The sequence below is a fragment of the Petromyzon marinus genome, chromosome 13 (genome assembly GCF_048934315.1).
Source record: "Petromyzon marinus isolate PM22_M1 ecotype Great Lakes invasive population chromosome 13, UKy_Petmar_22M1.pri1.0, whole genome shotgun sequence".
In the NCBI taxonomy this organism is placed as follows: domain Eukaryota; kingdom Metazoa; phylum Chordata; class Hyperoartia; order Petromyzontiformes; family Petromyzontidae; genus Petromyzon; species Petromyzon marinus.
In genome coordinates this window covers 1,575,040-1,592,954 of record NC_133679.1, presented here as the reverse complement: position 1 = coordinate 1,592,954, position 17,915 = coordinate 1,575,040, and the positions used below count along the sequence as shown (strand labels likewise).

Sequence of the window (17,915 nt, the reverse complement as noted above, 5' to 3'; positions counted from 1 at the left end):
AAGTTGAATATTGCTGAAATGTTTTCTAACATTCAGGATGTAGCCAAGCGGATATCCCGAGATGTCTCTGGGAAATAAACATTCCTAGCAGAGGTGTAACAATTTCATCCTCCCGGTGAATCGATTGTCACAATTCATGATCTTTATTCAAACATTATCGGGATGGAGAACCAGTAGTGGCTGAAGGGGCCTTGTGAACCCATTACGTACAATATATACAAACCAACAGACAGGAAGTCTTCCACCTGTGATTCAATAAACATTTCCTAAACCGGAGAATTTATGTTAATCGATTAATTAATGCGTCCCTTAATCTCTAGTTCATAGTAAACAACAATAATCAACAACTATCTTTAAACAAAAGTTCGTCATTAACCCTCCGCTTCCAGTCTTACTTAGCGATGCGGTGTCCCTTAGTTTAACGGATGCCGATTTAAAACTTGCTCCTTACCCTCTTTAATTCCACGTTGCTCTTCAGCCACCGTTCACTCACTAAACCCCGAGAGCAAAGCGCATCACAGGAGACCGCGTGGCCCTTGAGAGTGTGGCTGGAGGAGGGGGCGGGGCGGCGGGGGGGGGTGGCTACGAAAATAAAGAAACGAAGGCAAAGAATCACAAACCCGTTCTCGTCGCAGCTGACGACGTAGGGGTGGTCGCGGAGCGGGTTGGCCCGACCCAGGCAGGTGACCCCTGCCAAGTGTCCAAAAAGTAGAGCACGCGGTGTGATCTGACAGACGGCGTCGGTGTCGGGAATTTCAGAGACACAGAGAGAGAGAGGGGATATCAGGGAACTCAGTGCCACGGTTAAAATTATCGGGGTAACGGTACGTCGCGAACGGCAGTGAACATATCTTGTTGACCCGGGACAGTTTGCGGCGTTCTCTTGTCGTGTTTCAAAGCTTGTTGGCCTCGTCTGGTGCGAGCGCTGCGGGTACATTGGGCACCTCATGTTTTGTCAACGAAAGCTTCGCACCGCTCCCGACTGCCATCCCTGCCGATGGTAGGCCTCGTGAGCACAAGTGCTTCCAGCAGGTCCCCTTTCTGAGGCGGGTTCCGCACGGAAATGTTACGCGTTGGTGACCTCTGTTTCCCTCGCGGATATTTGTATTTGTTGGGTTCCTGAACTAAAAACAACGTCGTGAAGTGCGGTCAAATAATCCCAATGAGCCCACACGCGGTGCGGGAGGCCCTCATCCAGCAGTGGATCGCCACGTACACATTTCCATGGAGACGTTAGAGACTGCGTCTGACGCCGTCTCTCGCGTCTCTGTGCAGCAGTCCGCACGCTCTGGGCAGGCAGTGGCTCACGCATCCCTCACAGTGGCTCAATATTCCCTCCTGCTTCCTCTACATCTCTTTACATTTTGCCCTCATTCTCGGGTCTTCTCCAGCGGACAAAATGGTCGTTAGCATGCGGAAGCATCTCCTGCTGCGCAGGCCATAGCAAGTGCCTCTTGCTGTCGAATGATATACACGATCTACGGGAATCATCAGATCATCTTGCAAAAAATGTCAGAATCACCCCATCTTCGTGTCACCTCTACCGTGGAAAAACCGGGGGCGGGCAGTTCCTTAACTTAGGCAACCTAACAGTCAAATGTCCTAAATGATCATAATAATATGCATGGGGTGTCATTTGGAAGGTAATTACGTAGTTTTAGAAATACGCCGATGGTTTGACAGGTGCACACAACTCAATGTGGCATTCCAGCGTGGATGAGAAAGTCCGTTCCACCGAGCACATATGACACCGTGGCATTTTATGAGCATTTCTTCCTGATCAGGAAAATAGGACAAATGGCTTCTATCAGATTTATAGCCCTAATTCGTTGACTCTGTCCAAGTAAAACGCCAATTCATGATAAATTCTAGTGCAATGATTACGCACGTATTCAAAGTATGTTTGAAACTGTGGAACTGCCAATGTGCCGTGAAGCAGAAAATTATTTTAAAAAAACTGTGAGAATCTAATGCTAGTGGTTCTCGGTGTCAAGTAGCACTGGGCAGTCCTCGTCTGCACGATCCACGGGACTGAGACCGTTCGTCACCTCGATCTGGCACCGACCCTCAAACTTGTGGCTCTTAACCGTAAACACAGTCGTGCTGCCAGGTGCACCGGCTGGCTCTGTTGACCACAACAGTCCTTTGTTTGTAAATGACACACTCAACATTTACCAACTTAACAAAAACAAGTGTGCTGTAAACAGAGAGCAGAGTACAGAGTAATCCGCTCACCTTAACCACCGATCAATTCTAGCCAGGTTTGACAGCACAATAACATGCAGTTTTAGAAAGAGCATTCAATTTCAGAAATACACGTTTTTCTATAGACCTTTTGGGTGTATTGTGGAACAACATAGCCATTTAATGGCAAGACATTTCATCTTGAATTTCCTAATCCACACGCAATACATGTGGATTGTGGGCACTGACAGGATCAGTCTACATCCGCTGCATGATCATACATTTACACTGGTGCTATTCTTCCAATGAGGCGTTGTGTTGTAAAATTAAAGACATTAATCAACTTCAGGCAGAGGACCCGAAAATTAATCTTGGATGTTCCGCTAGCGTTTTGTCAATGGGACTTGCCAAAAAAAGTTAAATGAACCAGAGTATCACTGTAATCTCTCATAGCGTGTTACATGTGTGCATGTCTCCAGTACTATGAGTGAAGTGCTGGCTAAGTGGTTAACGTTCTGCACGATGAACCCAACAGCCTGAGTTTGATTCCTGGCCGTGGCTAGTGAAAGAGGCCAAGATCCCTCCCTACTTCACCAGCCACCATGATCGACATAGCCCTGGGGGTACCGTCATCCAGCAGTGGACCGACAAAGGGCTGTACATTATTACTATCAACTGAAAATTAAATTTGTTTAAAACAGCTTTTGTGTTCCGTTTGTTGCCCTTCCCCCACACCTCCGATTAGCACAGTTGGCTACGTACGATGCAAAATAAATTCAACATACTTACATTATTACTGTCATCAGATAATACATTGTTTATTATATCTACTGCACCATCACAATGCAGTTTAGCTGTGGTCTTCTTGCCCAGCTAACACTGCACATTCTACGGCAGTCTGCAGATGGCTACCGCTCACTGATGTGCCCTCGAGTTGGCGAGCCACGTGCGTGTTCTCCATGCTGCCGACTGCCGGATGTTTGATCCAAACTCCTGAGCTGCAATTGTTCAGTGAGCAAAACTTACATTTGAAATGTCTGAAATACGTTTGTTTTGTTTGCTTGTGGCCTCTGCCGAAGTAGCATAAACACACAATGTGTGAACACAGAGCCCCGCTTTGCCTAGGTTGTTGATGGGGTAGGGTACAGTGTTCCTGAGGCTGCCTCGACTGTAACCCATGGACCGAGCGAGAGATAACGCTATGCAATTATGCAAGCAGGGCAATTGTGCAATAGCATCGTGCAGATGTGTCGGCTACGTTCAGCACGTTGAGCAGGGAGATACAAATTAGGTTTCATATTGCATCCATGGGATGGGTGGCAAAATTTAGTAAGCCATTTGATATCCCTAATTTAATATGGTGACATCCGATTTAATGGCTTATTTTGCACAGGACCATAACAGTTTTAAAATTGCAGGGTAATCTTGTAAAAATTTGAAATGTTGGTCCATAAAAAATAGGAACATTCATTAGTACGCTTGCAATGTGTGATGTGGCATGATCCTGTGCAATTCACTTAACAGAAACACCAGGCTTTGATATGAGCTGGGACTTGAACCACTGACTGCAAACTGACCCATTTAAAAAAAATGCAAATATGCCTGTTCATCGAGGCAACACAAGTGAAATGTAAATGGGAAATACAGTACTCAGCGTGCCGAGTAAATCTGTGTTGCAAGCAAGCGATAATGCAAAACTGAACATACGTAACAAGGAGTAACAGATAGCACTACGTTTTTCCCGCAAAGAAGTATTCTCAGTATTTCGCAAATTATCAACAGTGATCTACATTTATGCACAAGCCCAGCATTATCCTCAACGCCATCACTGTATTCAGTCTTACCGCTGTATCACTGAGAGATGTTTTACAACCATGAGTCATTTACAATCACACTTTTATAAATTAATAAAAAAGCAGAGGTTTTTTTTCCATCGATGACAGCAGTAGAAAAGAATTCGGGTTCCTTTTCCAAGCAAATTTTGCCCAGGCATGGGGAAATCATCTGCAGGAAGACGCTTCGCACGGGCATGGGGAAATCATCTGCAGGAAGAAGCTTTACACACGCATGGGAAAATCACCTGCAGGAAGAAACTTCACACACGCATGGGAAAATCACCTGCAGGAAGAAGCTTTACACAGGCATGGGGAAATCACCTGCAGGAAGAAGCTTTACACACGCATGGGAAAATCACCTGCAGGAAGAAGCTTTACACACGCATGGGAAAATCACCTGCAGGAAGAAGCTTTACACACGCATGGGAAAATCACCTGCAGGAAGAAGCTTTACACACGCATGGGAAAATCACCTGCAGGAAGAAGCTTTACACACGCATGGGAAAATCACCTGCAGGAAGAAACTGCACACAGGCATGGCAGCGATCGTGCTCCGCAAGAACCCCAACAATCTGAGATCTCGGCAATTATCGTGGCACAACAAAGGAGCCGACGCAATGTTTGCCAACGCTTACAGGACCGCAGAGGAAGACCTCAGAGAGAATATCTTGACGACGACGACGACATAGGAGATTGGTGCCAGAAAGACGTGGCACTGCTTGAGCACACTGACACAAGACAGAGGAAAGTGGAAACAAATGACGACATGTGCAGTGGACACCTACGGGGTTGTTTGCCCATGGATCGTGATGACAGGACCAGAATCAGAGCGGGACGAGAGTGGATGATATCACTCATTGCACTGTTTAACACAAATGAGAAATACTTGAAATATTCAAAAACATTCACTCTTAAAGTGGTGCTTGTGAGCATTCACTGCACATATTATCTAACAGTCAGAACTTTACCCCAATAAATAAATCGTCGTAAGGTTGAGCGCAGTCATCATTGATAATTGCGGCTGTAATAACCGTGCAAGCTATTATTATTATTGTTATTGCCAGGCCAGGTACACTCGAGTCCAGGGTACGAGCAGTGACACGGCTCAGTGGGAACGCCTTCACCACTCGTTGGAGAGGTTCGCGGTTCCAGTCCAGCGGCTGACCTTGCTCAATACTGCGCGAGTATTCACCGTAAAAACACGCCGCGCGCATCACAGCGGACGTCGGAGATCCTGTGACGCCCTTCGCAAGAGTGGGCCATTGTGTGCTGGCGTCGTGGTGTAAAGTCTCCAAATTGTAAACGTGACACGCAATTTAGTCAATTTGAATCCACGTAGCAATGATCACTCCTCTACTGCGAAAACTTGACAGGGCCCGCGTTAAAAATAGTTATGAGACTCAGTGAGGCTTTCCTGGGTAAACAAGCGTAGTAGTAATAATAATAAACACCTTGAGATCTTCGTCTAGGTTCCATAGGCAGAGCTGCCCATCTTGGCATCCGGTCACAATTGTGTGCTGGTCTTCTGTGAGCAGCAGGCTGGACACGCAGTGATTCGGGGCGTGCAAACCCCAAAGCACCATGGGAAGGATCCGTTCCTTATCCGGCATGGTGGCACTAAACCTGGAGCACAGCAATGGCAACAAACCGTACGAAGTGTTACATTTTTCCAGAAACAAAGTTCAGCAAAAAAAGAGTCACGTTCGTGCTGAGCCTTGATTAGTGTCATTCAAAAACAACACTCCAATCATACGTATCCAACCATATCCCTTAACCCAGCACACGCCTCCTTCACCCCAACGTGTTCAACACTGAGCCTGCGTCTCGCTCTGGTAAAACCAAGAGGTGACAACTGTCCATGGAATATACAGTGCCGTATCCTCCAGATTATCAATTTACTCTGCGAAGTTAAGACACACTCCAAACCCTGAAGAAAAATAAGAAGTGAATTTTATAATCGGGAGGATACGGTATCATACCTGTCAACCCATACGGTTTATCCATATTCTAATATACGGAAAAATATGTGTTTGTATTTCTCCCTTGTGATGGGACTTTGTAGGATGAACGTTGAGATGTATAAGGGCACGGGGTGAGGCACGGGGTGACCAATAAGGTCTGAATTGGTCTGTAATAAGGTAGGACACTGATAAGGGGTTGACAGGTATGCGATATTGTATTTCTATGCAGAGCCGTCTTCTAAAAGATTATTAGAAATGCGCCGTTTAGAAATGGCGAGATATGTCTCCTGGAAGATGAGGCACCACAATGCTCGTGTCATGTCCTATGGGTGGCCATGTATTGTCATGTTGGACCGCATTCTTGAAGACATTGTGTTCTACAGATTCTAAGATGCACCCCAAACGTTTACTTTGATATAGTGAGGGGGGTGGGGAGGCGGGTGAAGTGTGTCTTGACATTAAACACTGACATTCACGAAGTGTAACTGCTGCAGTGCCAGGCATTAGCATAACCGTGAATGGAAAATCCCGAGTGACCTCTCATGCCAGGTTGCCTGTGGAAGGATCTGGAAAGCGCTACAGATTACAGCTGATAAACAACCACGGTAGCATAGCAGCTGTTTTAATCTCGGCATTCTGATCCACTAATCCAACCAATGCCACAGGGCAAGACCCATACACAGCAGTAGTTGACACTTGGGTATGAAGAACGCAAGGAACTTTCAGGTGACCTTGTCAATGAAGGTTCCGTTTCTATTGCTGCACTGTTCTCCCTGGCCAGGCGGCTCGCTCACCTGTCAGAATGTTGGAAGTGTGAATCCTGGTCGTGCGACACGAGGTCCGAGGTGGAGCGAATCGCCCTACAACATCCCGAGCAAAAACGCAAGAAGGGAGTGTTATCCCAGAGGGCCCATTTATAGCGGCCATAATAATAATGAGTGACTTGTTTACCCAGGAAAGCCGCACAGATATTCACCACTCACGTTTAACCATGAGCGGGAATCGAACTCAGTTCACTCGGTTCTTAGCGCAGTGGGTTGCCAAGAGCTTTAACCGTGCAATAATTACCATGCTTCCACTCCCTTGGCACGCACACACGCCACGTACGCATGCCTTCACACACAGAAAATCAGGAATTCAAAATAAACCTCACATTTGTTTTCTAAATGCTTTGAAAAGCTCTTACATATAAAACACAGTACTTTAGGCACTGTAACACTACTGCAATATCACCGATGTTGTTTTTATATTAAAATAAATAACGATGAAAATTCTATAAATACAACTCTTCGTCAATCCGGTACTGCGGGAAGGCCTACGACTCCCCACAAGCCGTTACTGATGAGAGTTGTTTGACGGTGGAGTACTTCACCATTCGTGCACCGTTAGTCAAGGTGCGGTCCGGCACCGGTTCAGTTACCACTCGCCACTGATGTTAGCCGTGACTGAGAATCAAACTCAGGTCACCCGGCTCATTGCGCAGACCGTCAAACACTGCACTACGACTCGATCATTGCCCTGCTTAATTCACGACCGGAGTTTCAATAAATAATATTTTGTTATAACAATAATAAAAACATTACCACGTATACAATTATACACATCAAAGTGCCCAATTTTGATGTGCTTTGGTGTGAGTTGATAACAAGAAAAATAAAATACAGCAAAGCTAAGGAAATGAATTCGCTAAATAGCACTCACAGAAGTAACATCCAACCAATATATAAAAGCGTCACAATTATCCATACACATAAACAGGTTTAATTTTTTTGTCAAAATCTGACTAATGAAGCGATATGATTAAAAGCTAATGAGTTTTTATATTTGTGATGCGTACAGCAGAAATTCGTTTTGTTGAGGGTCAGGTTCACGCAGCCCTTTCACGTAAATGTCACCAAGCACTTGAGAGGTTATATCTTTCATGGGAAATTCTAAATGTACATTAAGCGACGTTAATGTACAAAAACACAATTACACGCAACAGTTGGGGCCCTTCTGGACGACGAATAAAGTGAATTGACTTCTGCTCTGTATCTCCACGTGGAAGAGAAAAATGTTTAGCGCGAGGTGCTTCAAAACGTCAGAGTGCTGCAGCTGTCACAGCCGAGACCCTGGGTTCGAATCCGGGCATCTGCCTGTGATTAAACCGGGGTTGTCTAGCCACACGACGAGATGCCTGTTAAGGTTCACCCCACCCACAGCAAAGACCTCCTCTGCACCAACAGGTCTCGGTCTGTTCCGTGCTCCGCACACTCTCACATCGTTCTCCCGGCTCAGTGAGCTCAGTTCAACTATTAAACTACACTATTTTTTTTATTTTACCAGGTAAGACAAACTGATCTATATAGCTCTTTTTCAGAAGCGACCAGATTGCAAATGATAGTTCAATAAATTGGCTTATCGTGTGGAAATGTATAGCAGCCAAATACTGTAAACGCATATTTCTAAATGTGGAAGGAAAAACCGGAGGACCCGGAGAAAAATCCACATGACGACGTGGAGAGGGACACGCAAATCCCAAATATACAGCAGCGGGCGTCGGGGTTGGGATCAAACCCACGACCTCCTGCATACCAGGCGAGGTAGTTAACATCTCGCCACTAAGAATATTCCATGGGATTGTGACCCACAGAAGCCTATCCCATTTCATTAAGACATTATGGTGCGTTGGAAGTGGTATACAAGCACAAATAACAAACAAACACGTCCTCAATGCGTACATCAATAACACTGTGACCTTCAAAGGAAAACAATATAATAAGTGACGTTTCGGGCAATGGCCCTACTTCATTGGGCATACAATCATTACGTGCCGTAAAGGAGCGCCCTGTCCCGATACAATGCCAGTTATATGTCATTGCTTACAAAGCCACTGTGTTAGTTAGAAATATTATTGGGATTTGTGTTAAGTCATTCTATGAAAAAAGGCTGCGCAGAAGACCTGTAGCTCAAATGTATAATTAATTAACTAATTCACACATGTTATGTCATATATGTATCAATATTCTGCAAGCTTCTCCCATGGGGGGATACTATTACATGCGGTTGCATATGTATTGGATTACTCTGTATCTTGACAGGGTCTGCAGCCAGCAGACTCGCCACAGGAATTTTATTCTCAAAAAAAAAACCACGCCACTTAATCTCGAAAACGTGACATCGCTTAAATTATAACTTGGGAAGTTTTGTTGTTGTTTCTTTCAAATAAAATGCTACTCTGTCCCCGCGGATGCTTTGGAAAAATAGTGGCTGAAACAGCACGGAGGGTAAATTATTCATGTTAAAAGAGTTCGCTTCCATCCACTTGTATAAGCAGCAGGCAGGGGGTGGGGCGCTCCGGTTAATGCGTCAAAACTCGCGATGACATTCATATTCAACTACGCTCACGCCTAGAGACGGACTGCGCCCGGTGACATTATTCGTTCATTATTATCCACGATCCGGTGTGTACACGGCACCACTGCGCTCATAATTATTAATGCCATTTCCAAATTTAGCACGGTTTTTTAATCTAGTTCCGGTGGCTACGCGTAAGCTTTCAGCAAGTCAACTTCACGCGATTCAATCCGGCTGACTTGTCACTATGAACTCTCTATCCCTGGCTGCTTTGTCACTATGAACTCTCTATCCCTGGCTGCTTTGTCACTATGAACTCTCTATCCCTGGCTGCCTTGTCACTATGAACTCTCTATCCCTGGCTGCCTTGTCACTACGAACTCTCTATCCCTGGCTGCCTTGTCACTGTGAACTCTCTATCCCTGGCTGCTTTGTCACTATGAACTCTCTATCCCTGGCTGCTTTGTCACAATGAACTCTCTATCCCCGGCTGCCTTGTTACTATGAACTCTCTATCCCCAGCTGCCTTGTCACTATGAACTATCTATCCCTGGCTGCTTTGTCACTATGAACTCTCTATCCCCGGCTGCCTTGTCACTGTGAACTCTCTATCCCCGGCTGCCTTGTCACTATGAACTCTCTATCCCCGGCTGTCACGGGGAAGCTTGCCAGTTGTGTTGGACAGCTTGACCATTCCCATCACAATTACACAACGCCTGTATGGACATTGAGGCCGTGCTTATGAATTGTATACTGGTTTAATTAAATTTGAGACACCGCTGATATATTTTTTTCTCTGCGTCTAGGTACAAAACTCTTAAATTGTATTGGGTCTTTCGGTAAAGTCACGTAGATAGGTTTAAAGAACAAAGACCAACAAAAAAACTCCGAGGTTTAGATTGCAACACAAGCAGTCGTCTTCAGGAAAATTGTAATTTTAGACGTTGAAATGTCTCGCTGCCTTATCCAACTACCTTGTCATTAAATCACCTCCGCCCCTGTCAGCTTGAGTCACCGTTGACAATGCAATCACACCTGTGTGACTTTGGGTTGTGTGCCCTGGCAATTGACAAGCGTCGCTCACAATGAGCGTCCCCACTCCTCGTGTTCGCTGCCGTGCAGCTGCCTGAGGCTAACGGACTGAATGACAACTTACAATTTGATACGAAGCCTTGGTTCTAAAAACGGTGGTTCGTAAAGTGTTTCTCAGTGGCCATGAGTACGTCTTCAACAATGCTTGCCTTGCGTGTCCGCGTTGTGTCCAGATCGCTCTGTGTGATCATTGCAATTAAACGTTTAAGCAAACGCTGAAGGCAATGTTGACATACATGGAAATCAACAAGGGCGTGTTCTGTTTACGTGACAACCCTTACTAGTTGGCTGTGTCGCGTCGTGGCGGGTTTTAACGACACATTTATATATTTACGCGATCTCAATGTTGGGTCAATGCAAATGCATTGTGTACATTTTTATTCCAGCATTATACATCAACAAGGGCAACGCCAGTGGGGGGGGGGGGGGGGGGGGGGGTGGCACGTGCCCCCCCAATGATCCAATCTAAATCCAAAATTTCAATCGGATCATTGGGGTTTATTGGTAATAAATCGGCATTTTGCGACCCCCACTGCCACTGTGTAGCATATTATTACGTGCCAGGGACTCTATGAGATGATAGGACAATAGTCTAAGTTCATAATTGGCAATAAGTAACGGCAAAGCAGTTATAAGTGACTCACAGAATTGTGCGCAGTTGCGTATACAGCACACGACTTCCCTGAAGGCAAACACCTTCAGTAAGCGCGATGTCGATCACACAACGCGGTTCGAATTTGACCCTCGATCGATGGCTGCGCCATCGCCGCACACGCGTCGAATAAAAAGCAAGGGACAAGTCCTTACTTACTAACAACTCCTATAATTTGTAATTGCTGGAGGGGTTGCCCCCCTACCTGAAAATCCTGGCTCCGCCACTGGTTACTGTGGCAATGTCAAGAGACCGCTCCAGGCAGTTCACATGATGTAAACCATTTTTTGCACCGTTTATATTTAACAGCAACTATCATATGACGCACACGCATCACGCACATATCGGATTTACAAACACCCGTCAGCATTGTGTTGGCTGTGAGCGATGAAAAGACAGCTTACGGGTCCTCGCGGCTTGTGTCGGTACGAGTCCATCCTGGAGCTAACCGCTCACTCCAGGGACTGGCCGCCGCCCGAAGCCTGCCCCACACGAAATTACTCCTCTCATCTCACCACGAAGCCTTCGTGAAACTGACGAATCGGTCACTTCGTCGCACTCATTCATACTGAACGAGTTTTGGGACACGTACCCATCGTGACGCTGAAAAAACAGCACCACAACCCTACAGTGCTGTAACAATTTTCCGATGCATTGTCATGAAGGGTAAAAAGGACGTGACTAATTTTTATTTTCTTTTAATTACGAGACTTGTATGATCATTTACATACACACGAGCGTCATGCACCGTGCACCAGGGCTTTGCAAATGATTGAGTTCTGCAGTGGAGAGCGCCGTGGGACAACGCCAACGTCACAAACAGGAGCCTCGTCGCCAACCCCAGCGCAGAAGCACCTGGAATGGTCCTACCGAGGGCCGGGATGCACGGCGGGCACGCGGCACTAGAGGAGCAAGATGAGAAGCAGCCCCTTCCCCACCCCCCACCGGCATTGCGGCTGCGGCTGTCAAAGCCAAACCGTGGAACCGATCGTCCAACAAAGCCTACTCGGCTCATTCACACTGCACACATTCACAGCATCATTCCCGCCAGCACAGAACCTGGCTAATCACTCTGCCGTACAGAAGAAAAGAAAAATAAACCTACAGTATGTGAACCAGTAAAGGGTACTTGTATCCTATTTGCCGATTCCTTGAGAGGTAGAAATATCCACAGCTCACCAAAGAACATGATTACTATTCAACGTCCAAGGATGGAGGTCATTTTCAGATTTCTGGAAACTGTCTGATAATGCTGGTTGCACCTACCAGACAAACGTAAAATAAAAATTGTTCAATGTTGTGGATTGCTCGTCGTGTGCTAAAGCAGTAGTATATTGACTCAAATGGTCGAGCGTTTACGGCACACAACTTACTTTGGCGATTGGACTAAAAAATAAACTAAGAATCAAAATGCTTTTTGTTAGTGATCAGGAAAAAATGAACTCATACTCAGTCTTCATTTCCTCTCTCACCTATTTGAGGTCGTGATTGAATTTGCTCAGAGTGTTCCACTGTCACATAAATGGCGACTTGCGATTGGTCAATGATGTTATGGACTGAAGGTGGCCACTATTAGTATTGTACGCTATTTTGTATACAGATATGTAGCAGCAAAGGGGCGGGTAAGCCCCATTACCACGCATCGCTAACCTTACTTGTTGGGCATTGGCAATCATTTATTTTTTATTCAGGGATTTTTCACCTCAAGCAATAAGCAACTCACGCTGGTCAGCATGGTGAAGTATGGCCAATTACTTCCATGGCACGATGAGGCCTTCATGCCATCCTGAATACGGGTTTTTAAATGCACATTTTCTCTTAATGTACCCACAAGACACGACGAAGGTTACAGAATGATCACTTCTCCTGTTCAAAATTAACATATTAATAAAGTGCTGCATTTTTCACAGACCGCACATGTTAACATCTGCGTCTTTAGTACACTGATTTCACACACGCCTTAAGCATTATGAGAAAGCCTTCTATCAGCTCACTCCACCAAACAAAAGCCTCCCTGGAGTGGTCTTCTTGCAAGGACACATTGACGATAAGATACAATGCAATTCCACCTTGAGATCACATTAAATTAGCAACCGGGAAATATACTCATATTTGGTAGTTGCCATCACAGAACCAATCCAAGCAAGCAAAAGCAGGCACGAACGACATCGAAAATAAAAAAAGCGTCACCACGAACTCATAACAAATATGTTTACTAAACAACATAGCAGAAGGTAGCAGCTGCATTACCGTCTGTGGCTGACCTAGCAAAGGGCATGGCCATTTCCTACAAGAATGAAATTTACTTCTGGATGAATGCCTCCCAAAACTGTCAGTCATGGGGGTTGCTTGTTCATACTTCACAACCCTGGTCATCGCGGGTTGGTAAAGGAGACGGCCTTGAGCACCAGTTCAGAGGTCACTCAATATCGTTGTTCGCCGTGGCCAGGAATTTAACAGAGGTCGTCCGGGCTTTTAGCGATTCGCACAAACGTGTGTAAACAAGAAAACGAAAACACGCGGCATCTTCATAAAATCGCCAGCATAAATGCTCATAGTGAATTGTATCGCAAGGGGTGAGTGTCATGCTACTGCTGGGCGCGGTTATCTGGGCTTGACCACTTGAATGTGAAATTGTCGTTGTAGCTCTGCGTCTACATCAGCCGTACGAAAGGAGAAACATAATTTTACGCATCCCGTGCCTGCCCCAAATTATATTATCTGTCACTGACACCAGGGTAACACTTAGCATCTCCGTGCCGGACAGGACACATTGCCGCCAAGTCATAACCGTTGTCTATTCCAATATGAACAAGCATCTGAACTCTCAAACGGCGGATTCACTCTCACTACATCCATACAAATTCACCCACGTGCATCTACACGGATGTTTTATAAAGAGCCAGGTGCAGTTCTGTATTTGCAAATATTCCTTGGGTCTTTCGGTAAAGTCACGGAGATAGAAAACATAATAACAATAAAATAATAAAAATGAAAATCAAGTGAATAAACAATAATACAATAATTTTCATTATTTTATTGTTATTATTTTTTCTATCTACGTGACTTGACCGAAAGACCCAAAGAATACGAATTCCTGCAGTCACGAAAGTTTAAAGTCAAGATTTACTTGTAAATAGTCACATTTTACGTACTGCACTGCACAGGGATATGCATAAGCATTTGATAATTATCATAAAAAACTTATTTAAATCCGAGTGTGGAATTTCGTATGCGTAACGTTAGACAGGGCACAGTGGTGGCAAGATGTTAACTAGCTCGCCTGCTATACAGGAGACCGTGGGTTCGATGCCTGTTTTTTTATAGTTTGCATGTTCTTCTCGTGGTCACGTGGATTCTTCTCGGAGTCCTTCGGTTTTTTTCTTCCACATTTAGAAAAATGCGTTTCGATTATTTGGCTGCTAATAATAAGCTACTTGGTTGAGCTAAATAAGCCACTTCATTGAGCTATCTGTGGCAAGGTCGCTTCTGAAAAAAATTATATAGCTAAGTGGGCCTTACCTGGTAAAATAAATTAAAATAGACTGAAAACACCCGAGTGATTGACGGCCACTTTGGAGAAGGGTCAATGAGACCACCTCGTACGTGGAAGCGAGGTGGATAGTGGCATAGTTGACGCTGTTCATTCAGCAGTGGATAGATCACTGCAGGTCGTGATGAAGTTAGAGTTTAATGCACGTGCTAGTACAGTAAAGCAACCCGTGTTATTCACAAAAGCTTCCGCCAAAAAGAAGACTCTTTTGTATATGTCGGTGTGTCATGGTCAGATTGGATAATTGTGGGATATTATTCATTGACATTTCAATCTATTCCATTTCATGGCCCTGTTTTTTCTTCACACTATTTAAAATTTTATCGTTAAAATTGTCGACTAAAGGGGAATGTCAGCTAAGGAAAGTAAACCGAAGGGAAACAGAAAATGTGACGATCTGCTCTAAATAATATTTCGATTATAAACCAAAATAGTGAAATTTAACGAAAGGCTCACTGACATTTCCAGAATTTCAGAAGTGCATTTAGCAATACGGTACGGAATTTAATACAGAATTTAACAAATACACTTCAATTTGCAAATGTTATTTTAAAATCTCATTCCGACATACCGTGTGCTGTAATACCGGGTGTTCCATAAAGTAAGCATCCACCGATACATAAACACAGAGTGGTATGAATGTTCCCAACATTTTTCCTTATATTCTTAAGTCTTTTTTAATAAAAGTTAAAAACGTGAGTGATCTTCAAGGAGATTCTAAAGAGTCACACCTGAGATGTTGGCGATTGCTCGGCACTCAAATCTCGATACCTACTGCTGGTGCTAGGCTGGTGCTAGGCACCAGCAGCACCATGGTGGACACGTGGAGGTTTAGAAGGGTGGCACTCGTGCCAATGAAGTCTTCATACTGCCAAGTGTATTGTGTATGACTTTATCAAACTTGGTCACTTGCCAGTCTCGCTAAACGTACACTATTTGATCATCATACATTCACGGCAACCTTTTGCAAATAATCAAGAGCGCGGTTCTGTTGTCAATTTATCTCCTGTAAATCCATCTCCTGCTTGACCTCTGCAGTTTCTTTGCTCGCGCCAGGATGACGTACTTCGTGAGTACTTGTGTGTAAATGTATAATTAAATGTTCCGTTTCTTTAGAACGCATTGTTAACCAGCTGTACGAGTATATGCAACGCGAGCTCAGTTAGCGTTAGAGCATTCGACCCGCAATAGTTTAATTAAAAACAAAACTGGACAACGTCATAATTTCACCCGTAAGCCAACACACACACAACCCGTGACCACGATGTCACAAGAACGCCGCATTAATTCGCGTAAGTAGCCCTCCCGACGTGCGTACCGTTGGCAAAACTTTTAACCAAGAAAGTGAGTAACCTGTCAGTGGGCGAGGATGCAGGGACGCGGACGAAAGTGAACTTGACACAGACGCAGTTACACGAGCGTGGCTCTGCGTGGAGGTGTCCGCTACACCTGGAGGCGTCGACTACACCTGGGAGCAAGAGAGAGAGAGAGACGAGGGAGAGAGAGAGGCGGAGGGAGCGAGAAGAGGAGTCTGAGCGCCGCATGCAGTGTGCGGGGAGCGACTGCGCTCAGCAGACGCGCCTTGCCACGAGGGGAGGGAGAGGGGGAGGGTGCGGGGAGCGGTGGCGCGCAACGAACTCAGCATCCTGAGTTCCATTCCCCTTTAACGGTCACCAACGAAAGTGACGATTATTTGAACCTTAGATCAACTCAGCCTGAAATGAGTACCTGGTGCAGGCTGTAAACATCAACGCTAGGGAGACAAAGACGGCCTGACCTAGGACTTACCACACCGCTCCCTTGCGTGTCGTTTTGGCCGCCATAGGTGCTCGCAAAAAGCACTTGTGTAGACTCGAGGGGGTTCTCAGATGGACAGGTGGTGCATCTGCCAGTCATCCCCAGTCATTCATCCCACGGCACCGGGGTCTCTCCCGTGACCTCCTTCCTGTCTGCGAGCCTTCCACACTTCACGTGGTGGCTTCAAAGTGCACCTATCCTGGCACAAGCGTCACCGTCGCTTGGCGGCGATTGATGCTGTGTTGTGCACCTGTGGTGTTGTGTACCATGGGTGGGATGTTTCTCTTCCTCCGAAGGGTCGATGAATCGCAGAATTTCTGGCCCAGCTTGTTAGATTCGGTTCCAGGGCCAAGTTCGTTTTTTTCAACTCGTTTTAATCTGTTTCTCGTAAACATTTTCCCCGTATCTTTTGTAGCTGTACAGTTATGTTCATTCTGTTAACCATAAATATAACATTATCGTATCACTTGTATCAACAGAAAACAAAGATATTGTTAAGCATGCAAATTGCGATGCAACGTGAACTTTATATATAAACAAAAATGTAATGAATGTATGCAGCTATCATAGTCTTTAACAATATTTGTATGTGCGTAACGCCTTTGCTGTGGCTTTGGGTTGCGGTTGCATCCTCTGCCGTTTTATTATTCCAGGAATACCCCACCGAGGTGCATGGTTTTCCAAGAAAACTCCTGCACTCGGATGTTTGATCAGTCTCATTCTAGGTTATTGCTTTGCATGTGGCTATAAACCGGAGCGCACGGAGAAGACCCCACCACGCATACGCAGGGCGATAATACGCTGCACAATTCCGGATCACCGCCCCACTTGCTGTGCTGCCACACCCTGGCGACATTCTATATCCTAAGTATTGTACTCAGTGACGCTTGATTAGAGCACAAACACAATTAACGCAAAAAACTCAACACCTTCGTCAATGAAGTCTTTCAAATAAATACTGTTACAGTATAGGCGAATTAGACCTTCTTCACGACACACAATAAGCCCGGAAAGTGACCTATGATGTACGATTCTTTTTAAGGCCACAGTGTTTTTGACGAACGTGTTGGGTTGATCTTTTGTTCTAATCACAACTCGTTTGTGAGTCGAGGTTCACAGCCGCACCACCCACTCCCGGCGGCTGTGAACCGCCACGTGCGATGGAGAGGCACCCGAGAGGTGAGCGACCAAGGTGAAAACCTAAAGCCAGGAGATTACTAAAACTAAACGTTGTTTTTTTATTTTACCAGGTAAAGGCCCACTGAGCTATATATATATTTTTTTTCAGAAGCGACCTGGCCACAAATGACAGCTCAACGAAGTGGCTTATCATGTGGAAATTTATAGCAGCCGAATAATCGAAACGCATGATTCTAAACGTGGAGGGAAAAACCGGAGAAAAATCCACACGACCACGGGGAGAGAGACGTACAGAGTCCAAATATACACGCGTCAGGGTAGGGATCGAACCCACGCCCTCCTGTATACCAGGCGAGGTGGTTAAC

The 17,915-nt window shown here is 45.3% G+C and overlaps 1 protein-coding gene across 4 annotated transcripts in view; it reads right to left on the bottom strand.

The window, feature by feature from the left end:
* LOC116942198 (WD repeat-containing protein 7-like) overlaps positions 1 to 16,217 on the bottom strand; it is a 145,232-nt gene extending 129,015 nt beyond the window's left edge. Inside the window, exons 1-4 of one of the 4 annotated variants that reach the window (XM_032953871.2) lie at positions 15,967 to 16,217; positions 6,775 to 6,840; positions 5,471 to 5,642; positions 621 to 727 (exon numbers count right to left, since the gene is read on the bottom strand). In XM_032953871.2, the coding sequence (XP_032809762.2) occupies positions 621 to 727; positions 5,471 to 5,642; positions 6,775 to 6,840; positions 15,967 to 16,157 (536 nt within the window). In that variant the 5' untranslated portion in view covers positions 16,158 to 16,217. Of the gene's footprint in view, positions 1 to 451; positions 541 to 620; positions 728 to 5,470; positions 5,643 to 6,774; positions 6,841 to 11,464; positions 14,037 to 15,966 lie in introns of those variants that run through there. The other 3 variants (XM_076066791.1, XM_076066792.1, XM_076066793.1) reach the window with 3 other exon arrangements.
* Between the last annotated feature and the right edge of the window lie 1,698 nt (positions 16,218 to 17,915).